The sequence below is a fragment of the Monodon monoceros genome, unplaced genomic scaffold (genome assembly GCF_005190385.1).
Source record: "Monodon monoceros isolate NGI ecotype Baffin Bay Population unplaced genomic scaffold, NGI_Narwhal_1 Super_Scaffold_7, whole genome shotgun sequence".
NCBI classification, from domain to species: domain Eukaryota; kingdom Metazoa; phylum Chordata; class Mammalia; order Artiodactyla; family Monodontidae; genus Monodon; species Monodon monoceros.
The window spans coordinates 102,646,873-102,672,662 of record NW_021703784.1 but is presented as its reverse complement, the minus strand read 5'-3'; the positions used below and the strand labels follow the sequence as shown (position 1 = coordinate 102,672,662).

The 25,790-nt window shown below is 54.1% G+C and overlaps 1 protein-coding gene across 8 annotated transcripts in view; it reads right to left on the bottom strand.

The window, feature by feature from the left end:
• The window catches only part of LRP5 (LDL receptor related protein 5), a 108,489-nt gene that overhangs the window by 64,936 nt on the left and 17,763 nt on the right, over positions 1 to 25,790 (bottom strand). For 4 of the 8 annotated variants that reach the window (XM_029207235.1, XM_029207230.1, XM_029207232.1 and 1 more), the window contains exons 2-5: positions 14,679 to 15,075; positions 9,080 to 9,277; positions 4,701 to 4,897; positions 3,618 to 3,749 (exon numbers count right to left, since the gene is read on the bottom strand). In XM_029207235.1, the coding sequence (XP_029063068.1) occupies positions 3,618 to 3,749; positions 4,701 to 4,897; positions 9,080 to 9,277; positions 14,679 to 15,075 (924 nt within the window). Of the gene's footprint in view, positions 1 to 2,014; positions 2,161 to 3,617; positions 3,750 to 4,700; positions 4,898 to 9,079; positions 9,278 to 14,678; positions 15,076 to 22,183; positions 22,471 to 25,790 lie in introns of those variants that run through there. The other 4 variants (XM_029207233.1, XM_029207231.1, XM_029207236.1 and 1 more) reach the window with 3 other exon arrangements.

Genomic DNA, 25,790 nt, shown 5'->3' with positions numbered 1-25,790 from the left:
TGTGGCAAGGAATAGAAACCGGAGGGTGAGAGACCCGTGTCCTAAAGCCCCCAGTTTGCCACGGAGCCGTCACTTTTTGTGACATCTGAGGCCCGAGGCCCCATTAGGCCCTCGCTCACAGAACCGTCTCTGACTCGCTCTGTCGTCCAAACAGACAGAAAGGCCCTCGGGGACAGAACCCCTTTCTCACTCATGCCCGGCTGAAGAATATGGAGAGATGTTTGAGAACCACCTCGAATTTCCAGAAAGCCATCTTGGGGGCAAACCCTTGAAATGCTCTGAGAAGCTTCTGGGTTTCTTCTCGACTTCAACGAAAATATTTAGAAAATTGTTTACCCTTTCCCACCCCAGCTGCCCCGGACTCCTTTAACTTCAAACAGGTCCAGGGCAGAAGGTACAGAAGCCGCCATTGACCCCCGGAACTAACCAGTGCGTTAGTGGGAAGCAAGTGGGGTGGGAACCAGTCTTATAAAAACCAGGACCCCAGCAGTCACATTCTCATGCAAAGCAAGGCTCCTGTCCCATGGCTTTTGTCCCTCTGTGAGCTCTTCCCTCCTTCTGACCTAACACCCTAGACAGGGCAGCTGGAGCAAAAGCAGGAGGATGCAGGCTCAGTGTAAAGACAGCCCGCGCCTTCCTCTGTGCCGACCCCCATCCAAGCAGGAGCCCCTCGGAATGAAAACAAAAACGTTTTTCTTCCGCGCACTTGGCATTCTCCAACTGGGTTATTTGTAAAAGTGTCCTTCACAGCTCGGGGGGCGCGAAAACAGTTCTGGTAAGACCAGGGAAGGTGGCCGCAGAGCTGAATCCCGGGTAATCTGCGGGCTGGCCGTCCTCCTGAAGGAGGCTGGGAACCAGCTTCCGACAGGAAGGACAGGCTTTGCTGCTAATCCCCCAGTTTCTACCCACCCCCCCCCCCCCCCCCCCCCCCCCCGCCTGCCGTAGGTGTCGGTATCAGCACCCACTGCAGAGCTTCCGGCCCCTCCTCCAGGAAGCCCTCCACCCCAGGCCTCCTCGCCCCGCAGTTAATGCCTGCAGAGGGAACAAAATGCTCTCAAAGGGCTCAACCCTGGGCAGTGGTCCCCAGAGCTCAGAGGCTCCAGCTACTGGGATGCTGGGAACCCGAAAGGAGCCTACAGCCTCGGCCTCTTCTGGTTGGAAAAGAAATGGGGCCTCCCCCAGGAGTGGCAGGACCCCTGGACAATAGAGGTAAACCTAGCCCCTTGGGCCTGATGAGCTGCCAGTGGTGTGAATGGGGGGCATGGCTGCCGTATACTGTGTACCCACTACTCACAGGGCACCTTGTAGGCGCTTTCAACTCCTGTTAATGCACTGGGTCCTCCACAGCTTCCCTGGCGGGGGGTGGTCCGTGACACCCACCCTCATCTCACAGATAAGGAAGGGAGGCACCAGGCACCATCCATGCCAGATGACCAATAGCTCTCTGTACCTCAGGGTAGCCTGGGCAAGTCGCTTCTGGAACTCCAGGCTTCTCCAGCTGTGCAACTTCACTGGACCATGACTCTGGGCTTCTATGAGGGTTCACACCTCATTTTTTCCCACACCCCACTCCTGGGCCCCTTAACAGAAGCGGCTGCACAAGGTCCCCCGTCAGGGCAGGTACTACTGCATGATCCACCTTTCTGGGGGGTTGTGTCCATCCCTATTCCTTCCCCAAATGTCCACATGCAGCCTGGCTCCAGACACCCGGAGTGGGCAGAGATGGCAACCATGCCTGCATCCCCCTCCCTCTCCCAGAGAAGACATCACCAATCGATCCAACACAGGGCTCGGGCAGACAGCACCCATCGATGGCAGCAACAGACGCCAGATCCAGACCCTTCTAGCTCCAGGGCCAGGCCCCAAGCCAGCACTCTCACGGCAGCAGCACTCGGAAATCGCAAAAACACAAACAGAACAGAAATGTCCGACAAGGGAAACATGGTTCAAAGGTATGCCCGCTTGATAAAACATTCTTCAGGGACTAAAACGCAGGTTTTTGAAGCATACGTACCTCTTGTCATTGCAAATGCTCCTGCAATGATGTCAAGTGAAATGTATAGACACACGTGGACAAAACAGCAGAGTTAGATACATGGAAATGTTTAGACTATCTCCAGATTTCCCTTAGTTTCTCCAATACACAAAGCAGAACTGGCTCCATAACATGCAAGAACCACTGCAAAATGAAAATGCAGAGCCCCTTGTTCAAAAATTATTAAGCATTTCAAGTCAACAACAGAGCACGAAACCAAGCACGGGGCCCTTCTGAACTCGAGGCCCCGTGTGACCGCACAGATCAGACACCTGTGAGGTCAGTCCTGATACCAACTGGTTCCTGCCTCAGAGCAGCCCACAGGCTCTTCCTTCTCACTGTTCCTTCTCCCTCCTAATCCTCTAAGCCTCAACTTAAATGGTGCCTCCTGGGAAGGACCTTCTCTGGCCGTCCATCTCAAGTAGCCAGCCCCCCCTGCTGGGCTGTGCTGGGCCCTGGATGTCCCCAGGGACAGGCTGTATCCTGGATGCATCTCATTTCTGGGAGAGCACATCCTGAACCCCACACCTGGCAGTAAAGGCCCCCAGGCAGTGCCATGGAGAAGGGCGACACTTCTTTAAAAATAGCACGAGTCTTTGAAGAGCAAGTGCCCGAAAACCAAAGGGGAGAATAAAGAGGTGGAAAAATACCTATAGCAAAGAAAATCACCTGTGTGGGGGGGCAGGAGATCAACCGAACTTGGTGCATGCAAAGAAAACTCCCATTAAGGATGTGTTCATAGCCTAAGTTTGCACGGCATGCCGGGGTATGGGGGTAGGGGGTAGGGGGTAGGGTTATTACAGCACAGAGTCCATGTGAATGGGATGCAAGGATAAAAATGAATTACAGGGACTTCCCTGGTGGTCCAGTGGTTAAGAATCCACCTTCCAATGCAGGGGACGCAGGTTCGATCGCTGGTCAGGGAACTAAGATCCCATCCCACATGCCGCAGGGCAACTAAGCCCACGCGTTGCAACTACAGAGCCCATGTGCCCTGGAGCCCCCAGGCCTCAACTAAAGTGAAACCCGCGCGCCACAACGAAAGATCCCACGTGCCGCAACTGAGACCCAACAAAGCCAAAAATAAATATTTTTTTAAAAAATGAATTATAAATTCCGTATCAACGCTCATGAAAAAGCAGAAAAGCAAAGACATGAGCTCCCAGGAGGGCCCGAGGTACTACAGCGGTGGGAGCACTTGGAAGGGGCGGGAGGAGAGGAGGATGTCTCTGCTGGGAACCTCCTGTCGCACACTCTCTAACACCATTGCTCTTGTTACAATAAACACAGTTTTGATTTAATAGCCAAAGACAGCCAGCTTTTAGGGTGCGATGGCGCATGCCGGCAGTGTGCTTGTTACTTGGGGTCTCTGCCCATCTGGCACGACCTCGTCTTACAGATGGGAACCTGAGTTCCAAGGTCGTTCGCCCATCAGGCAGCGGAGCCCAGATCTGACCTGAATCCCGGCTGCTCGGCTGTCAGCGCTCAGAGCCCGGGCCGCGTGAACCCCTCCCCAAGGAAAGCAGATCGTGGGGCACCCAGGCGGGTGGCCGCCCCTCCCGCCAGCCGCTCCCTGGCTCACCTGCCTTGCACGTCTGGCCGTTGTCCTGAAGCTGCACACCAGTGGGGCAGGCGCACGCGTAGAAGGGCTCCCTCGGGGACAGCAGGCACAGGTGGGAGCAGCCGCCGTTGTTCTCCTCACATTGCGTGTGGTCTGGGGAGACAGGGCAGGCGGGAGAAGGTTCCGGAACGGGCCCTAGACACCCACGCCCACCACTCCCGGTGTGGGCATCCTCCCCGCCCTGCCCCCTCTCCTACCACAAGAAAACCCATCTTCTTCAGGGCCCCTCAAAGGACACCTCCTCTGCGGAGGCTGTCCCCAGCCCTCCCTGGCAGGATCCCAGGATCTGCCTGCGTGGTAAGGTGAGGCCCTGGGTCGGGGCAGTCCTGGAGCAGAGGCCTGTCTTATCTCTGTGACATGCCTGGACCCCACGGGCTCTGCACAGAAGCTTGGTGGCCACACCTGGCCACTGGGCCGAGCCTCTGGTAGCTGATGACAGTGCTTTTCATTCTCCCAAGCCCTTGCACAACCAGCATGCAAATGAACTGACAAATACTCCTGGCATCTCACTCTGCCCAGGACAGGGTGGAGGGTGGTACCCATGAAATGTAAAGCATTAAACCCACCTGCGTGTAAGGATGTTCTCCCCAGAAAACAACTCCAGAGAGCCCCACCCCTGGGAGCCCACTCTTAAGTACAAAGTTGGAACCTTCAACAGCACCGTGGCCAGAATCCGCCCCGCTCCGTGGTCCCCATGGGAACCAGTGGGGTCCCTGTAAGAACAGGTGGTGGTCCTCGGGGGAGTGGGTGAGCCCAAGGCCCTGGCCCTGCTTGCTGGCTGCCTGTCACAGGAGCTTTTCACCATCAGGGACCCCTGCCACGACCCCATGGGGACCCCAGGCTGAGAACTTTGACTTGGAGCAGATTTTTCATGAATAAACACGTAACTTCCACTGAAGTTGAAAACAGGGCAACCTTCCTTGGGAATCCCCCTGCCACCCCCGAGGACCGCTGGGCCAGGGCCCTTCCTGAAGCAACCCTGACACCAGCTCTGCAGAGGGGCCTCTCCCAGCCTGCCCCACCCCCAGCCTGGCCCCAACTTACAGTAAGGCTGCCGCTCTGGGCTGAGCACTTGGATATCCATGGGCGAGTAGAGAGCGCTAAGGATCTCCTTCCTCTTGTCTCCAGTCCTCTTGTTACAGGCGTGGATGGAGCGGGTCTGCCAGTCTGTCCAGTACAGAGTGTCTCCAGAGAGCGTCAGGGCAAAAGGGTGCGTCAGACTGCCCTCCACGACCTTCTGCCTGTGTGTGGGGGGGGGGGGGGGCGGGTGGAGGAGCCGTCAGGGGGTCCCCATTGTGCTCCCCATTTTGAAAGCCTTCCATTGTCACTGCTGACCCATCGACATCACACAGGACAACAGGAGCGGTGATGGAGCAGCGTGAGACCAAGCCAGGGCATCCCAGGAACCCTCTGCCAGGGTGCGCAGGGCACCTTTTAGACCCAGCCAGCCTCCCGCCACCCCTGACAGTGACGTGGGAGGCCCTGCACACCCAGCTGCTCCCTGTCTAACCCGTTTCCAGAAGGGGGGCTGTTGCCAAAGTGCCCCACAGAGAAGAAAGAAGGAAGAAAAGTGGCAACGAGGAAGCCACACCTGGTGACAACAAGCTGGTGAGAAGCACACCTGTCCTGCCTGATGCTTTAACAACATAACACAAATCGGACCAAAGTTACTGATACTTGCTCATTCCTATGATGTCAATAATTTATATTATCAAAGCAAATTAAACTTGTATCAGCGTTTAAAAAAAAAAGCTATTCTCATCTGTGTATTTATAACACCCAGCAAACGAGAACTTGTTTTTAATGAGATTATGGACGACGGTAATAGAATCGTAATTCACACAGCTGGTAGTATGCGATTATCTGGTTTAATGACCCGCGCCCCACTATAGGCTTCCTGAGGTGGACGCTGTGGATGGGTGGTCACCACCGTGTCCTCAGTCCCCGGTACAGCACTGAGGAGGGAGTCACACTCTAAAGGTATCACTGAACAACCAAAAATCATACACTCGCGCTCTTTCCCAGCCTGACCTGACACTGCCTCTTCCCTGTTTTCTTCATGTCACTTTTTAAAAAGATTTATTGACTAAAAAGGATCATAAGATAATACTATGTACAACTATATACCAACAAATTAGACGAAATGGATAAATTCCTAGAACCATACAATCTTCCAAGACTGAATCGTGAAGAACCAGAAAATCTGAATAGTTACCGATAATTAGTAATGAAATTGAATCAGAAATCAAAAAACTTCCCCAAAACAGAAGTCCAGGTCCAGATGGCTTCATAGGTGAATTCTAACAAACATTTAAAGAAGAGTTAATACCTAGCCTTCTCAAATTATTCCAAAAAATAGAAGAGGAAGAACAGAATAGCTATTACCAAAAAGACAAGAAACGATAAATGTTGGCAGTGATGTGGAGAAAAGGGAACCCTCATGCACTGTTTGTGGGAATGTAAATTGGTGCAGGCACTATGGAGAACAGCACGGAGGTTCCTTAAAAAACTAAAAATAGAACTACCATATGATCCAGAAATCCCACATCTGGGTATTTTCCCAAAGAAAATGAAAACACAAATTTGAAAAGATGTATGTGCCCGTGTGTTCACTGCAGCATTATTTACAATGGCCAAGGTACGGAAGTAACCTAAGTGTCTGTCGAGAGATGAACTGAACGGATACAGACAAGATGGGGGGGTGCGCGCACACACACACACAAATGGAATACTACTCAGCCATAACAAAGAATGAAATCTTGTCGTTCGCGGCAACATGAATGGACCTGGAGAGTATTATGCTAAGTGAAAAAGGTCAGACAGAGAAAAACAAATACCGTATGATTTCACTTATACGTGAAATCTAAGAAACAAAAGAGAAACAGATTCATACATACAGAGAACCAACAGGTGTTTGCCAAAGGGGGCGGGTAGGGGAACAGATGAAAGAGATGAAGGAGATCAGAGGTACAAACTTCCAGCTACAAGATAAATAAGTCATGGGGGACTTCCCTGGTGGCTCAGTAGTTAAGAATCCACCTGCCAATGCAGGGGATGTGGGTTCGAGCCCTGGTCTGGGAAGATCCCATGTGCCGTGGAGCAACGAAGCCCATGCACCACAACTACTGAGCCTGCGCTCTAGAGCCCACGAGCCACAACTACTGAGCCCATGTGCCACAACTACTGAAGCCCGCGCGCCTAGAGCCCATGCTCCGCAACAAGAGAAGCCACCACAATGAGAAGCCCGTGCGCCGCAACGAAGAGTAGCCCCCCGCTCACCGCAACTAGAGAAAGCCTGCACGCAGCAATGAAGACCCAATGCAGCCAAAAATAAATAGATTTTTTTAAAAAATCAAATCTTAAAAAATAAAATAAGTCATGGGGAAGTACGTAACGTACACATAGGAAATACAGCCAATAATACTATAATAACTTTGCTTGGTGATGGATGGTTAACTGTTCTCATTGTGACCATTTCATAATTGAATCACTACGTTTTACACCTGAAACTAATATAATATTGTATGTTAATTATAACTCAATAAAAAATATTAGGGCTTCCCTGGTGGCACAGTGGCTGAGACTCCGCCTGCCGATGCAGGGGACACGGGTTCGTGCCCCGGTCCGGGAAGATCCCACATGCCGTGGAGCGGCTGGGCCCGTGAGCCATGGCCGCTGAGCCTGCGCGTCCGGAGCCTGTGCTCCACAACAGGAGAGGCCGCGACAATGAGAGGCCCGCGTACCGCAAAAAAAAAAAAAAAAAAAATTAAAACCCAGACTCATAGATACAGAGAACAGAACTCAGAGATACAGAGAACCCCTGGTTCCAGGGGAGGGGGGTGGGTGAAATGGGTACAGGGGATCAAAAGGTGCCAATTTACAGTTATAAGATAAGTAAGTCCTGGGGATGTAACATACAGCATGGTGACTATAGTTAACAATATTGTACTGTATACTTAAAAGTTGCCAAGAGAGTGGATCTTAAAAGTTCTCGTCACAAGGAGAAAAAAAACGTAACTCTCTATAGTGATGGATGTTAACTAAACTTATTGCGGTCATCGTTTTGCAATATACACATATAACAAATCACAACAAATCACAATGTCATACACCTAAAATGAATACAATGTTATACGCCAATTATATCGCAATCAAAAACCAAAAACAGGACCTCCCTGGTGGTGCAGTGGTTGAGAATCCTCCTGCCAATGCAGGGGACACGGGCTCGAGCCCTGGTCCGGGAAGATCCCACATGCCACGGAGCAACTAAGCCCGTGCGCCACAACTACTGAGCCCGCGCTCTAGAGCCCGTGAGCCACAACTGCTGAGCCCACCTGCCACAACTACTGAAGCCCACACGCCTAGAGCCCGTGCCCTGCAACGAGAAGTCACCGCAACGAGAAGCCCGCGCACCGCAACGAAGAGCAGCCCCCATTCACCACAGCTAGAGAAAGCCCGTGCGCAGCAACGAAGACCCAACGCAGCCAAAAATAAATGAATTAAATAAATAAATTTAAAAGAAAAAGAAAACCAAACATACAAAAAATGTCTTGAGGTGAGATTCACATATCACCAAATCAACCATTTCAAAGTGAATAATTCAGGGCTGCGTACACAATGTGCAACCATCACCACCAGCTATTTCCCAAACATTTCCACCCCCACAGGAAAACCCTGAACGTACCAAGCAGGTACTCCTCATCTCCCCTCCCCCCGCAGCCCTGGAAACAGCAGTCTGCCCTCCGTCCCTAAGGATTCGCCTGTTCTGGACTTTTCACATCAGTGAAGTCACACGATATGTGGCCTTTGGTGTCCGGCTTCTTTCACTTAGCAGCATGTTTTCAAGGCCCATCCATGGTGTGGCATCCACCCGTGCCTCATTCCTTGTTATGGCTGAGCACCACTCCATCGTACAGATATGCCACAATCTTGCTTATCCATCCGTCACTCATCTGTTGGTGGACATTTCAGCTGTTTCTACCTTTTAGCTATTGTGGATGCTCCTGCGATGGATATTCGTGTACAAGTATTTACTTCGATACCAATTTTCAATTCTTTGGGGGCATAAACCTAGGAGCAGAATTGCTGGATCCTACGTTAATTCGATGCTCACACCCTGAGGAGCCATGAAACTGCTTTGGATGTAGGGCTCTTTAGCCTTTGCGATCCCACTTAGAATGAGCATTCTACATTTTGCTATAAAATAGATGCAGATGCCACCCCAGACCCTGCTTGGGTGGGATGTCAGACATGGTGTGTGCACTGTTATGGATCTCAGCTCTGAAAAGGCCTGCAGGCCTCAGGCCCCCAGGGTTTCAGGTGTGAGACCACTGGCCTGAGTTGGGAAGGATCAGCCAACGCCCAGCTGGGACTGGCCAGGGCCCCGTGGGGAAGGTGGGGGCCCAGAGCCAGGCGGAACTTACCGGAAGGAGCCGTCCAGGTTGGCGCGGTGGATGAAGCTGAGCTTGGCGTCCGCCCAGTACAGCTTCTGCTCCTCCAGGTCGATGGTCAGCCCGTTGGGCCAGTAAATGTCCGAGTCCACAATAACCTTCCGGGTGCTGCCATCCATCCCTGCCCGTTCGATCCGGGGTATCTCTCCCCAGTCTGTCCAGTACATGTACCTAACAAGGAGGACAGAAGCACGATGAGAAAAGCTCGTTTTTGTTTCGTTTTTGATTTCTGTCTATATGAATGTAAGCGTATGAAACAGAGACAGTGAATTTGCCCTGAAATCTCACCCAATGTTCCGGGCCGAGGGTATCATTACTTCCGATTTGCTTTCTAAGCAGTCAGTAATATATTAATTTTTTCTTTTTTTTGGCCGCACCGCTTGCAGGATCTTATTAGTTCCCCAACCAAGGATTGAACCCAGGCCCTCGGCAGTGAAAGCGCAGAATCCTAACCACTGGACCACCAGGGAATTCCGTGTAATATATTAATTTTTAATCAAAGTTGGATAATCAAATATACTTGTTTCCACTTGTTCTCATTTAGCAACATATTCTAGGTATCCTCTTCTTACTAGTCGAAATCCTCCTTGTTCTTTTAATGGCTATATAGTACGGTAAATTATTTAAGTGAAACCACTTTGAACGTTTCGTTGCTTCTGAATTTTTGCTACTATGAAAACGCTGTAAATGAACTTCTAAAAGACAATTAAAATATGTAAAATGGAATACTATTCAGTGCTAAGAAGAAATGAGCTATTAAGCCATGAAAAGACACAGAGGAACATTAAATGCTTGTTACTAAGTGAAAGAAGCCAACGTGAAAAGGCTACACATTCTATGGTTCCCGCATACGACACTGTTGAAGGTAAAACTATGGAGACAGAAAAAGATCAGGGGCTGCCAGGGACTGGGGAGGGATATGCACTGACGGAGCACAGAGGATTTGTAGGGCAGCAAAACGATTCTGTAGGATAATACAACCATGGATACGTGACATTAAATCTTTGTCAAAAGACAAAGATTAAATGTACATGGGTATACAGGAACTCTCTGTACCTTGCCCTCAATTTATCTGTGAGCCTAAAACTGCTTTAAAAAAATGAAGTCTGGGGCTTCCCTGGTGGCGCAGTGGTTGAGAGTCCGCCTGCCGACGCAGGGGACAGGGGTTCGTGCCCCGGTCCGGGAAGGTCCCACGTGCCGCGGAGCGGCTGGGCCCGTGAGCCATGGCCGCTGAGCCTGCGCGTCCGGAGCCTGTGCTCCGCAGCGGGAGAGGCCACAACGGTGAGAGACCCGCGTACCGCCAAAAAAAAAAAATGAAGTCTGTTAAAAACAACAATGCGTAGGTGAGGTATACACTGAAACATACCAGTTATTCCTGGGGGGGTTGTGGGTGATTCAGCTCTGCCTAACCATGTTCTTAGAGTTTCCAGCCAGGAACCACCACCTCCTTAGAGGCTTCCTTATTTGATGTCCCTTCACATGAGCAGAGATAATAGGCAGGCATCTGGGCTGATGGGTTCAAACCCCACCAGGGCCCAGATGTCCAGGAGGGGCGCCCTCTCAGCATGGCTCTTCAGTGGAGAGCAGAGGGAACCGCACCAGCCTTGAGGACATGAGTCCCTTGGGTTTCTGGCCCAGTCGGCTGTGGACAAGCCACGGGGCACAAGGGGTGGCAGACCTGTTTCACTTTACTTTGTCCACCGGTGTCTCTCCGCAGAGAAGGGGGACAGTGCCTGGATTTCCCTTTGAGGAACCCCCCCTCCACTCGAGGTTCATGAAACTCTCCAGGTGGTGTGTCTGCTCCCACACTCCCTCCTGGAGTGGGCACAGATCAGTCCTGAGCAATCAACAAACCCCATTACCCTCAGCCTTAGTGGCTGCTTTAGAGACAGGCAGATGGGAGTCGGCCTGCAAGGGGAGGGCAAGGGGCTCCTGGGAGCCACCTGTGCCATCGTGGGAGGGTCTGCCAGGAAAGACAGCGCAAGCCCAGACGGGGAGAGGCGGGGCCGTGGGACACAGTGGGAGTGAAAACAGGCCACTTCTCAGACGCCCTAGCTGCTTGGGCCCATAGGCTTGCTTCCCTTCGAGCTGCTTCTATTACGGATCAAGTCCCCTCCCCGCACTTCCTCTCCACTCCCTCTCTCAGCCTCCACATCTTCAGAGGTAAAACCTCATGCCTTTCAGCAAAGCCTGAGCTGCCGTCCACCAGGGACCAGCAAAGTCATCAGGGACATGGGGAGAACAGGCCCAGCCTTGGCCTTTGGTGGGGGTCTCTGTCCAGCAGGAGAGAGAAAATGACACGCACACAAGCTGCCCCTCCCCCGAGATGGGAGCTCCGAAGGCCACCCCCATCCATGGGGCCATGGGGCCTTCCCAGAGGGGTGTCATTTCGGAGCTGGCACTGTTGCCACCTGCCAGACGGGTTATGACAGATGAAGCCTCCTGGGGGCTTCACGTGTGGCGAGGGGCCAACCACACCCCGCCATTGTCACCAAGCTCCCCTGCTCTCCAGCCCCCATGGGGACAGAGAACTTGGAACACCTCTCCAACAAGCTCTCCACTCTGCTCTCCACTGAAGAAGTGACGCAGGGACTATTCCCATTGGACAGGTGAGAAAACCGAGGCTCCGGAAGGCTGCGCTGCCCCAGGTCACAAGCTCTGGGAGCACAACACGGTTCTCCAGTGGAGGTCAGAGCCTGGCCGCTGTCTGACCCACCCCCCCCAGCCTGGGGTGGTGGCGAACTTCTGCGGGCACCCGAGGCTCTCAGCAAAGGCTCCCGCCGGCCTGGTGCAGGCACCTTTCTCTCCCTGTGCTTTTCCCACCCCCAGCAGCCTGGAAAGAGCCCAGCCCTCCCGCCGGCTGCCCAGAAGGTGTCAGGAGAATCAATCTCAGAGCCATCCAGTCACATGCTCCCTGAACGCTCCTTGGTGGCCAAGGGGAAAGGCCGGAAAATGTGCAGGCTCAGGACCTCCGCGAGGAGCATAATTCACATTCTTTCCCCCGGGTTTCATAACAGAGGCCCGGCTGGTTTCCTTAAATGGGGAATTTGCGAGCCACCCTGTTCCCAGAGCCCAGCTGGCGTGGATGTGCTCGTGCAGAGCCTTCAACGCTGCCAAAGGCCCAGCCTAGCTCCACGGAGGAAAATCAACTCCTGAAGCAAAGCCCTGCAGCCTGGTCTCGGCGCACAGAGGGCAGAGGCTGTCTGCGGTTGTGGTTGTGTGTTATTTTAGGGAAGGGCCATTCTGCATTTTAAAGAGGGGGTTGGGTTTCAGCCCGGCTTTAACTCGAGACCCAGGAGCCACTGCAGCCCCTCGTGGGCTGGGACAGGCCTGGGCCACCCCCCAGCGCTGGGCTAATGTCTTCCCAGCCCCGGGTCCTCAGGGCCAGAGAGTCCTCCCTGGAGCCCGCTCTGCTGCCCAAGTGGGCACCTGGTGCTGGGAGTGGAGGTGCCTCCCCAGCCTCGCCGGGACACCTGCCCTTTGCCACCCGTGCTGCTGAACCTGACCAAGTCCAGGCCCTGGGGTCTGTGGTCCTCCTGGCTATGGGGCTCTTGGTCACGTGCACCCTGAGGTTGACGTTCAGACTGAGAACCTTCCTTCCTGATGACGTAGCAGGGGCAGTATCCCCTCATCTAAGGAGGGACCCTAGTTGTGAGGCAGAAAGGCTGCATCACGAGACGACAGACACATGGAGACAACAGAGGTTCCAACAGGGCCGGGAGGAGGCAGTGATGCTCCCTGCAGACACGAGTGTGTGGCCAGGACAGAGAATGAAGCCCACTGTCCCCGCTCTCAGGACTCTGCTTGAACTCATGGCAAGGACCACCGCCAGGCCAGTGTTTGGCAGAGTGGGGTGCTGCCCATGGTGCCTATGCACTGGCCTGGAGTCCTTCCCTCCTGGGCAACGGTGTCTAAGGGGACGGAGCGGACACTGCTAACCTCGATCACACCACAGATGAAGCTGGGACCAGAGTCCAGCGTTCTCACCGCCATTCGATCTGGTGAGTGGGACACTTAGCACCACCACTTCGCTCCGTCACGCATCAGACACATCACTGGGGCAGCGGGAGATGTGGGGGAGAGGCTGGGGCCTCAGATATCCTGCCCAGGGCATCAACACCAAAGTCAACTCTGCCTCAGGGTCAGGGGTGTGATCCCAGCAGGATCTGGGGGAAGAATTCAGAGGCAAGATCAGAAAAGATTTCAAACATTTAATAAGAAAAGACAGAGCCAGAGATGGACCAACTCCTAGGGATGCTACAGGCAAAGCCAGCCTGAGTGTGAGCATGAAGACGACTGCTCCCAACCAAGCACCGAGCACCTCCCAACCGAGCATCAAGCACCAAGCACCTCCCAACTGAGCACTTCCCAACCAAGCACCAAGCACCTCCCAATGGAGCTCACACACACACAAACACTCAGCTTTTAAACCAGCAGCTCCAGAAGGCGCCAGCTATTCCGACATCGGAAGCCAGTCTAGTGTGCTTTCTCAGTCAGCACGCCGAGAAGGCCCCCGTAAGGAGGTTTACTTGGCCACCAAAGCGCCCCCTCACCCAGGGTGCTCCCTGAGCTACCCACGCACCTGCACTGGCAGGACAGGCCTCTGCCTCCCAAGCCTCATTCCAACCACCCCAGGGCGGGCTGAGAGGCCCTTCCATCCTGGGCTGCAGGCAGTGAGGCCAGTGTCACCACCCCTCCAGGGCAGGGGAGGGCACTGCCAGGGGCAACAGCAAGTCAGGGGCATCAGGACCAGAACCCAGAGTCCTATGGTGTTTCTGTTCCAGACGCCCAACAGCCGTTTCTGACACATGAACAGCAGAGGAGTGGGCAGACCCAGCAGTGGGTCGAGCACGGTCAGGAGGCAGGTGCCTAGCTTGATGCAGCCTGGCTAAGAGTGTGTCCTTCCCAGGCGGCAGGAAGAGGGAATAGAGGGCCGAGGGATGACCGAACGAACAGCTACCGCTCATGGAAGTCTGCAATGAGCCTGGCCTGGCTGGGCAGCTCGGTCATCTCCCCACAATCTCTCCATCCCAGCCTTCAACTCTGCACATGTTCTTAGCTTTGCCGCCACTCACAAAACCCCACCTGGAACTCATGGCTGGGCCCTGAGCCTTCGTAGGTCACGTGAGCTCAGCCAGACTGGGAGGCAGGGGGAAGGAGAGGGCTTCCAGAAGACGCCAGAGAAACCATCTGCAGAAGTTCCACTTCTGGACAAGGAGCTTCACTTTTTCCCCCCGTTTTCAGCTGATGCAGTCATAAAGGAAGTGAAAGGTGTGAGTTCTACCTGTCAGAGCGCTCGCACCTCCTCGGACACCGTCACACACACATCTGGGACGTCTAGTGATTCGAATCCACGGCCAAGCACGTCAGCTGCCTCAGAGGCAGCGAGTTTAAAAAAAACCACACTACAGGGTATCAGGGGAAATCGTTCTCAACAACAACAAATTCTGAAAGCGAACCCATTTTAAGACTGCCGCATTTTCTCTAAAAAAGGTACGTGGGCTCAAGTAAGTTCAAGAGAGAAATCACGACCCCACCCACTCGCACCAGGGAGGAGAGGCACTGGGTTTACCCGTGAGCGGGGTCCAAGGCGATGGCCCGCGGCTGGTCCAGGTCCTGCCAGAAGAGGACCTTCCGGGACGTCCCATTGAGATTGGCCACCTCGATGCGATTGGTCTCCGAGTCCGTCCAGTACAGCTTCTTGCCGACCCAGTCGCAGGCCAGGCCGTCGGGTGACACCAGGCCGGAGATGACCACGTTCTGCACGGCAGCCCCCGTCTGGTTCAGGTAGGTCTGCTTGATGGCCTCCTCGCTCACATCCGTCCAGTACACGGCTCCCTTGGAGAACTGGAAATCCACCGCGGCCGCATCCTCCAGGCCGCTGACCACAATGGTGGACTCCAACTTGACTCCGCCTGCGTCCACCAGCCGTACGTCCCGGCGGTTGGCAAACAGGAGGAGCGGCGAGGCTGTGGGGGCAGAAGCAAACCGTGAGGACCGCAGGCTGAGGGACGGGGGGCTAGGTGCCTGGACCCTGCCCGGCCCGTGCCCGAGGCTCCCGGTTCCTTCCTTCCATCCCCAGCCACTGCCGGGAAGGCACCTGGGCGGGCCCAGCCACCCATTCAGAGGCTCTTTCAACGCAGCAGACGGCGCTGCAGTTCCTGAAATCACCGTGTGTCCCACCCAGGCCCCTCCTCTGCAGGGTAGGAGGACGCGCGGAGGGTTCGAGGTCAGGACCGTCTCCGGAGCTCCACCACTCCCACCACTCCCACCACCACCATCATTATGTCACGTCTACTGTTCTTTGTGGCAGCAGGGACACAGCAAAGATCAAACACCGGGATGTAACAACTACATCCGAGCTGGGCATCCTGACCTCTTGCAAGGAGGATATGGCCACCAAAGAACATCTGTCCCTAATCTCACCCCTCCCTGCCCCAGGCAGGTACAGACAGATAATAAAGAGTGCGCATCCTCACAGGCTGACGGCTCTTTGAAGGTCACACACAGCACACAGAGGTGGGCAGGCTCCTCTCTGGGCCCCCTGGGCTCTCGGCACACAGGCCTGGGCTGTGGGTGACAGTTCACCCATTTTACAGAAGGGTAAGATAAGGCTTCGAGAGGAACAAAGTTCAACAGCACACCAGAGGTGCCACACTGTGCTCGTTGCACAGGTGTATTTAGTTTGTAAAAAGGCATCACTTTTCTGTGTATACGCGCTTCAGTAAAAAGGTTTTTTTAATTAAAAATGGAAGTTTCCCTGTTTTCCCAGCTGCTACAATATGCTGAGGGTCCCAGTGGGCCCTGCACTCCAGGACGGCTTGTCTGCCCGTCTAAGAATACCCCGCCCTGCCCAGGGCCAGCACACAGCTGCTCTGTAAATACATTTCATCCTCCCCACCCAGCCCCGAGCGTCCTAATTTCAAGACAGTGAGTCACCTCTGCTCTGTGAGAGGTGAGAAGGGAAAGGGCGGGGTGCCCAGAAGGGTCTGGGTCCCCACTGTCAGCCAGAAGTTCCACAGAGCAGAGTGGCAGTGACACACAGCACCGGAGGCACTGCCGGCAGTCGGGTGCCATCCGAGGGCCAGAGGCCGGCCGGTCGGAGGACGGTGGGCAAGGGGGTGATACCCAGGATCAGGGAGGGTCCAGACCTTCAGAGGAGGAAGAATCGTACAGACCAGAGGCAGAGGGCCTTCGCAGGAAGAGTCGTGTGGGATCTGGAGGCCCGTGGACCGAGGCAGAAAAGCTACTGCAGACACCCCACAGCACATGCAGGGCGACGGGTGCCCCCAGAGCACCTGCCCATTCATCGTCACCAGGGCCCCGCCGGCCACTGGAGCATAGACGACCAGTAATCCCACCCCGCCTGCGAGGTTCGCCGTGCCCGGCCTCCTGAGATTCCTCCCCTCTCATCCGGCGAAGGCAGGACCAGCCCGGGTGGTTCCTAACCTCGGGGGTCACAGAGCCCTCTGATAAGCTGACCCTCTCCCCAGAAGCAGACACAGGCGCGCACACCAAGGCCCCGTGACGTTCCCCCACCAGGATGGACCCAGCTCCCGCCTGAGAACTCCTCGCGAAGGCCAGCAGGGAGGACGCTGGCTTCACTCTTCTCTAAACTAGCACCTCCGGACGACAGTGCAAGGGACCATCTCAGGAGGAGGCAAGCTCCCCGCTGCCACAGGTATTCCACTGGGAGTTGGTGGCCACAGGTGAGGGACGAAACTCACCCGGCATCAGCATCAAGAGATGGACGGCCCCGCAGACAGCAGTCTCCCTCCAATCAGAGGCGTTCCGGCCCCCAGGGGGAGCGCTTTGGAGGGAGGCACCCACGGGGCGAGTCGCCAGTCCCAGCTGTTGGCCAGACACCCAGTAAGTTAACCCTTCCCCGCAGCCGAAGTGCCAGAGGCCAGGGAGCCTGGGCTGGGGGAGAATCAGGAGGCAGGGAGACCTGGAAGCTGCCCCGGCACAAAAAATCCTAATTCTGCTCTGCTCTTTCTCCCCAAACTGGAAAGACCACATTTTCCCCGCAGCTTACACTCTGGGCAGTTCAGGTGCACCCTTCAAAGGCCACAGGTGATGGGGGGTGGATTTCAATTTCCTGCGCTTTTCCCAAACTGAGACTCCTAGGAGGGCCAAGGCGGGCAGGCTCTCTCCAGGAGAAGCCACTCCTGCTTCGAAGACATCTAGAAACCACCACACACTCAATTCCTAAGTTTGAAGAGGCACCCACTTCACTCTCCGGTTACCCTGGGGACTCATGGCGATGGGGGCCTCTTGTGGGGGGCTGCCCCCCCCCAGCTGGCACCTACCCTCCCAGTGCCCCTCCTAGGGCTTGGGGAGCCCCGGCTGATGCGGCCCCAAGCCTACCAGGGGCCACGGGTACCCTGGCTCATCTGGGAGATGTGGCCGCCTGGGGCCCCTCCTTCCCCACGGGAGGAGGGAGGCTGGGGAGGCGGGCAGGATTAGAGTGGCCAGGTGAGGGGCTGGCGTCGGGACAGGCTGTCCTGAGGAGTGATGCACTGGGCTGAGACCACAACAGAGCCGGCCAGTGGGCAGGCAGCGGGGTGTCGTGTAGCTCATGCCAGCCTGGCTGGGACACGCAACCGAACCAAGAACCCACCCTCGTGTCCTGTATTACGTGGGGGGAAAAGACAACAAGCGACCCACATGATGGGTAAGGCGATGTCAGTTATGCCTCGCAACATCAATGCTGCGGTTTGCAAAACAGAGCAGGGTAAAGGATTCGGGAGTGGGGTCTGCCGTTTCACGTAAGATGGTCAGGGTAGTCTCGCTGAGAAAGTGACACCTGGGCAAAGACTTGAAGGGGGCGGCGAGAGAGGGCCGGATGGAGGGCATCCTGGCAGAGGGGATGACCAGTGCAAAGGTCCTGGGGCGAAGCATGCAGGAAGCGGCAGATGGTCCTATGTGCTCCTTCCCGAGGTGACATGCCCACGGGCCCAAGACCCTGTAGCTCAAGGGGCTCAGGTGTGTATCTCCCAGGTGAGGAGACTGCAGCTCTTGGAAGGGTGCTTTGACCTGCCCCAGGTCACTCCAGGGATGATCTCTTGATCAGTGGCCCAAGCTTTTGGGGCAGTGAGGAGAAGAAACAAGCAGTGTGAGGAGGGAGAGGAGTGCAGGGCAGAGGGGCTGAGAGCTGGGCCGGCAGCCCAGCCACCACCGCACCCCAGGACTCACGCGGGGTCACCCGGCCACCGCAGATGCAGGAACAGCCCTCTTAGGAAATACCACGGTATCTGGTCTTAAGGACCATAAAACGTTTAAACCCTCTCCCTAGAGACGGGCCTCACAGGACCTTATCCCAAGGAACACCTGAAGGAAGGAAAAGGTCCTAGACACAATATTTACCGCAGCCTTCCTTATAATTAGAAAAATAAACAAATAAGAAATCTCCAACATTGGGGTACCTAGTCTGTTCTCTCAGTAGAAAGTTGTGTCCATTAAAGTAGTAAGAAAATGACTGCAGCGATACCAGAAAACGTGTAAGAAACGTTAAGTCAACACACACACACAACGTAACTATAAACCCCGATCTGCACTAGAATTGCGGGTATGAGAAGGTGCTAGGTGGGGATGAAGATTGAAGAAAGGACTGCATGATGAAAGATGACTTTGTTAAGCCTCTGGATAAATATCTTGAAATGTTTTAACCCCAGGTCCCATTTATGTTGCTATGACATTCTCTGTGCAAGTTCTTTTTTTTCAGGACCACGTATCACAAGGGTACACAGACCGGGTCGGCCCCCCAGAGTGAGCAGCCTGGAGCCAGCTCAGGGGCACGGCTCAGATCTGGGCCTCTCCGAGCTCAACGTCCTGTGAGATGGGGGTCCTCACTGCACCCCCACCTCAGAGACTGTGAGGCTTCAACAGAGCAATTCATACAAAGCCTCAGGCCGGTAGCAGCACATTTCAGGCACTCAGTGAACACCAGCCGGGGCAGCACCTGTGCTTGTAGTTCATTAAATGTTTCTTTCACCCAGTCCCGGGCCGGTCCTGCTACACAGGAAAGCACGTCAGCTCAGACTCTCGTTCAAACCCCAGCCTGGCCTCCAGCTGCGAGATTTGGGGCCAGACTTTTTATCTCTGCTCTGAGCCTGTTTCCTCATCCATCCAGCAGGAAACGGTAACTACTTAAAAGGCGCCGCTGGCTGCTGTGGGGCTGCAGTGCAGAGCACCCGGCAGGTCCTCAAAAAGTTACCTGTCGAGGGGCTTCCCCGGTGGCGCAGTGGTTAAGAATCCGCCTGCCAATGCAGGGGACACGGGTTCAATCCCTGGTCTGGGAAGATCCCACATGCTGCGGAGCAACTGAGCCCATGCACCCCAACTAGTGAGCCTGCGCTCTAGAGCCCGTGAGCCACAACTACGGAGCCCGCGAGCCACAACTACTGAGCCCGCGAGCCACAACTACTGAGCCCGCGGCCTAAAGCCCACGCTCCGCACCGAGAGGAGCCAACGCAATGAGAAGCCCGTGCACCGCAACGAAGAGCAGCCCCCGCTCACCGCAACTAGAGAAAGCCCGTGCGCAGCAACAAAGGCCCAACGCAGCCAAAAATAATTAATTTTTTTAAAAAGTTACCCATCGCGCTACCACGTGACCCAGCAATTCCACTCCCAGGTGTGTACCCAAGAGAACTAAGAGGACTCAGATAAATACTTGTACATGCATGGTCACAGCAGCATGACTCACAGTCACCCAAAGGCAGAGGCAGCCCAAATGTCCACCCATGGACAAATGGATAAACAAAACGTGCTCTATCCATACAATGAAATATAATTCAGCCATAAAAAGCAGTGAAGGACTGACACAGGCTACAACATGGATGAGCCTTGAAAACATGATGCTCCAGAAGAAGACAGACACAAAAGGCCACACAGTACAGGATTCCAGTCACATGAAATGTCCCAAGTAGGCAAATCCACAAAGACAGACACACAGATTAGTAGTGGCCGGGGGCTGGGGGGTGGGGGCGGGGTGGGGGATGAGGCAAAACCACTTAATGGGGACAGGGTTTCCTATAGGGGCAATGGAATGTTCTGGAACTAGATCGTGGTGGCTACCCAACATTGTGAATGCACTAAAGGCCAATGGATTATTCACTTTAAAATGGTTAATTTTACGTTGCATAAATTTCACCTCAATAGATAATTTCTCAAGGCACCATTGCACCCCAAGCCCACTGAATTCCCCCCGTGACCTTCTTCCCTCATCCTGGCTTCCCAATCGGCTAACTCAGGCATGGATGACCCTTTCTGTGACCCGGGATTCACGCAGCCCCTTCCTGGCATGGCCCTCAGGACACCCACAGGGTTCTGTGGGTTCTCCGTGTTTCCCTGCCAGGGGACGGGGAGTAGACCACTCCCACCTACTTCTAGGGTAGGTCTGCCGTCCCCAGCACCCTCAGCCCATCAGTGTCAGAAAAAGGCCACTCTTTCCCGTCCTGGCCCGGGTACCAGGACCCGTGATTAACGTGCAGTCCCTACCACAGTGGAATCAGGAGTCTGAAGATCCCAGTGCCAACAACCCCATTTTAACCCATGTAAGCATAGCCAGTATTTATATATAGAATTCATAGCAGATGTCTGGGCTTCCATTCCAATAGCCTGTATTTTACACTGTTCACATGGTTACACTAAACACAACCCAGCTCACTGTAACCCAATCCTCTGCTACTACACCAAAATAAGCAGCGTTTTTAGTACCTGCCTTACTGATATTCACCAAGCGCTACATTGCTCATTGGAGCAGGCTGGAGGCTGGAGGCAAACTGTGGATTATGGGTCAGCAATGGTCCTTCGTCCCACACCAGCCCCACGGGGAAGGTCAAGAAGTGGAAGACAACGTGGGGTACATTCAGGGAGCCTACAGCGCAGTTGGGCAGGACACACATTATACACACACGCACGTATGCGGTTAACCACCTAAGCAGGAAGAAAAGGCAGATGAGTGACATGGAGAGGAGGTGCCTGGAGGAGAACAAGCTGTCTGGTGAAGCTGGCGGGCTCCCTGGAGGAGGGAGACATGAACGAGACTTAGCGAATGCCTAGCACGTGGAGGTCCGACCCCGAGATGCAGCTATGTGCTCAAGGCAATGAATTCTACCCACAGTAACTTTCCTGACGCCTAACAGCTCTGGGTGGCTTCTAGCTTGGGCTTCTCAAACTGGGCACTCGCCACCCCTCCTTCGCACTTGCTCATACCTGCATCCCCAGGGGCAGGAGCTCCTCCTCCAGCTGTGCCCGCGTCTGCTTCCACGTGCCCTCTGTTCTCTACTTGCCCAGCCCTGCACCACACCACGTGCTGAGCAGGCTTTCTAACCAGCCCCGACTGCCGGAAGAGGCAGTCCCTCCTAATTCATGTCCTTTAGAAAGTCCTGGCTGCCCTGGGTCCACTACATCCCCTTACACATTTTACAACCAGCTCCCCAAGTTCCATAAAATCCGTGTTGGGATTTTTCATGGCATTGCTTTTAAAGTTTTTACGATATGAGAAAAGCAAAAATGTCAGAGCTTAGCTGGCAGGACAGAGAGACAGACAATGATGCTCATGACGCTGTTGTCTGTGGTGGTGAAAGCCTGGGTTTACTAGTTTATTCAATTATGGTGGGAGACGGATGGGGGTGATGGTTGTACAACACATGAATGTCCTTCATGCTACCGAACTGGACACTTTAAAATGGCTAAGAGGGTAAATGTTAAGTTATGTGTATTTTAACACTATTCAAAATAATAACATAAATAAAAACTGATGGTCTAGTAATACTGTAGATTATAAGCTACTAAAAAGAATGACTCAGAACTACAGCTACGGCCTTCATTCAGGATTTTTTATTTTACACGTTGGCTGGTCATTAAAGCATGTCTACTATGTACTATGTATTCATTAATTGAAGCCAGTGTAGACTCATCTATACCTATTTCGTGAAATGGGTTAAGATCCAATATTCCCATTTACTTTGATGTTCAAATGTTTCCTACGTTTGGACGGTGAGAGTCCCTTTACGTTGGCTCTTGGGTCCCCCTGACACGTCCCCACCACCGCTTGAGGATTTCTTTACTTACTTTCTGGGACCGTGAGATGCTCCAGGCTCACGTGTATTTCTCCCTGCCCCAGCTGGAGAATCGGCCCTTTCTCGAGAAGCTCTGCTTCCTTTGAGTGGAGTGTGATCCTTAGAAGCCAAGACCTGGGTGCTGGGTGTGCTCACTGCTTCTGGGCCTTCTCAGCAGACGGAGCTGGGGAACATACACACGGTCCCTCCTCCTTATTCACAGATGCCAGCCTGGAGAGTCGCCCACCGGCTCAGATTTATTCATAACCCCATCGATGCCCAGGGGCTTTCCGATCATTCCTGGACATGCACATGCACAGAGAGGGGCGGAAAAACAGTCACCGGACACGCCAGCTCCCAGCCAAGACGGCACAGGCGAGCTCTGCCCTGCCGTCTCAGCTCACACCGTAAACGTGCGTCCTCTCCAGTCGTTAGTGCCACACTGTTGGCATTTTCTGTGCTTTCTGCGGGTGATTTCACTGTTGAAAACGGCCCCAGGCACAGGGCTGAGGGGCTGTTGGTGTGCGTGGTGTGCGCACAGAGGAAATGGGTGTTAGATGAGCTTACAGCATTACTGGTCGTGGGTCAGTGTGAATGAACCAACAATGCCTATTAAATCAGGTGTCTTTGGACAGAAACACACGTCCAACAAGGCTGCGTGTCCATCGGCAGATGAAAATGTGACCGGAAGCTCTGGGGGGGAACCCAAGCCTGTATCTCCCCCAGGACCAGTGGTTCGGAATTCACTCATTCAGTGTTTGCTGTGGCTTTATACACCAGAACTACTGTGAATAACGAAAACCCACTGTATATGTATATACGTACATTCCTACACACACACCCATAACACTTCTCTATTTCTCTGTGTGTGTGTGTGTGTGTGTACACGTGGTAAAAATTCATGACTTCATGGCTGTCCTTGCAATGTTAAACCTTTCCTCGGGGTACTTTCAGGTCTCCCCTCTTTCTACGTTCGTCAGTACACTCTCCAAAGTGGAAACGTGGCTTTTGTGATTGTCAATATATTTACTTACCTGCTCAGTATCACCAGCTCCCAACCACTCCCATAAGCTCTGCTGGCCTCCCCCCGCACCAACCTCCCCCAGCCCATGTCACCAGCCGCACCTCTACGTGGCACCCCACCATGACCTCACATCCTCAAATGCGAGGCACCAACATTTCTGCACCGGGAAGGGAAGGGAAGTGCACTCCTGGGAACCGTGCTGAATCTATACATCATGGAGGGAAAACTGACATTTCTACGATATTGTCTTCCTATCGACGAACATTTATTTAGGTCTTCTTTAGTGTCCCCGTAAAATTTTGTTATTTTTTTTTTTTTTGGCATACATTCTGGCACATTATTTCTTCAATATACCCCCAGGTGCTTCAAATAAAATTCAAAGCGTTAAAAAAAAATGAAACTAGCATGACTGTAACAGAGAGAGACTGCTAAATTCCCGTGAATCTTATGATAAAACATGAAACTTCAAAGACACTTGGGTTGGGATGGGGACAAAGCCTCCCCCATTCCCCAGGCAGGAAAGCTCCATGTCCCCTCTAAGAGGAAACGGGTGAAAAGCACTGATCTGGCTAACACGATGGGAACCAAGGAGAAACCTGTGCGGTCCTCCAAAGTGCAAGTGAACGAGCCTCCCCAGCTCCGAGCACAGAAAAGCTCCGTCCCTCCCCTCCAAGCGCAATAAAAGAACCACACGCGGCTTGGCCCAGAATGAGGCTCGGAGAGCTTAAAATGGCTGGAAATAGTCACTGCTGTACCATTAGTAGCATCTCAGCAAAATCACACCTCGGTGTCTCACGGAACTTTCGTAATTAAGGGAGAAGCAATACCAAAAATCCAAGCTCACTTTTCTGTGGGAAGTTCCTCGAAGCCGAGGGCCCCCCGCCCCACATTTCCGTCCCTGCCCTCAGCTCCCCGGAGGCCCTTGCCACCTGTGCTGCTCTCACAGCGGGGGCAGCGCCCACGGCAGCCCTCGTGCAGCTACAGCGACCACAGTTCCGGCCACAGAACCCCGTGTCTGATCTCAGGCTTCGACCCAACTGAGATAGGCTCTTTTTGGTGACACCATCCTGCAGTGGTCTAAATGTTCCAAAGGACAGACTTGACATTTACAACAATAATAAAATCTTGGGTTTCCTTTAACTGAACAGATGTTCTGCCTTTTACGGAAAGCTCAGCAAACTCAAACTTGTAGGCCTGAAAGGGTTGAGCCCGAGTGATGAATCTTTGATAACATCTCCGAATGCCCGGGAATGATTCTACTCCCCAGTTTCCACCTCGGCTGAGTTATCACAGCCCCCACCCAACCACCCAGACATCTCAGAACCCACTGAGCCAGGGAATATCCCCAAATTCCTCTCTCCGTACCCCCACCATGGCCTCAGGCGCCCAGGCTCCCCTGCACAGACCCCACCCTCTCCACCTCCAAGCCTTTCACCGCCCCCACTCCCACCAAACCCTCCCTGGTGGCTACGCCTGGCCCAGGTGAAAGCCTGGGTCCTCCAGGAGCCCTCCCAGCCTGCCCCGCGTCCCCCGAGGGTGTTGTGTGTACCCTCACCAGGCGGGCCACACCCCACTCCCCAGGGCAGGGATGGGGGTGTCACCCACACAGCCCCATGCAGAACAGGGCTGGCTGCCAAAGGGGCGGTGGTCCACCCTTCCCATTCCAGGCGCTTTTTTTTAAAATTTATTCATTCATTCATTCGGCTGCACGGGGTCTCAGTCGTGGCACGTGGGATCTTTCGCGTGCGGGATCTTCGTTGCAGTACGTGGGCTCTTTAGCTGCGGACCGCGGGCTCTTAGTTGCGGCATGCATGTGGGATCTAGTTCCCTGACCAGGGATGGAACCCGGGCCCCCTGCACTGGGAGCGCGGAGTCTTAACCACTGCGCCACCCAGGAAGTCTCCAGGCGCTGTCTTGATGATGATCGATTGATTGAGTTGCTGCCATTCGCACACAAGTAATGAAGAAATGCCAGATTTCGCTCCAAATCTGTAGCAGATGTCGCCATGGCTGGCAGACAACTGTAAACCATTCTGAAGGACAGGCTGCCTTTTCCCAAACCAAGGCTGCTCGGGTTATAAAGAGCTTTTATCACGACCACAGGGGTGGCGGTGTTCGGAACAGACACAACTAGAACGTGGCTCCCGGGGCCGGGCACACGGGTGATGGCTGGGAAGGAGCTCGAGGAAACTTCTGGAACACTGGAAGTCCTACGCTCGACCTGGGCTGACAGGTGAGCTGTGGACATTCACCAACCTGCTTTCCTAAGGTCTGTGCACATGGCTGGGTGCGGGACAAAGGCCACCCCCCACCCCCGTCCCAGCCCAGCCATGTGGTCACACCCTGCTCCCCGCACTCAGCCCACACTTGCCCGGCTCCCAGTGCCTCCCCACTTGCCTCCCTCCACCCCGTCCACACGTTACCCCCCCCACCGCCCTGACCCTCAGCCAGGTCCAGGCTCCCAACTCAGCTTGGAGAGCATCCTCTCCCTTCCAGCTTGGTCACCTCCATTTCTGATGTTCCCCAGCCCCCATCCCAGTCTCTGTAATACACACACACACACACACACACACACACACACACACACACACACACA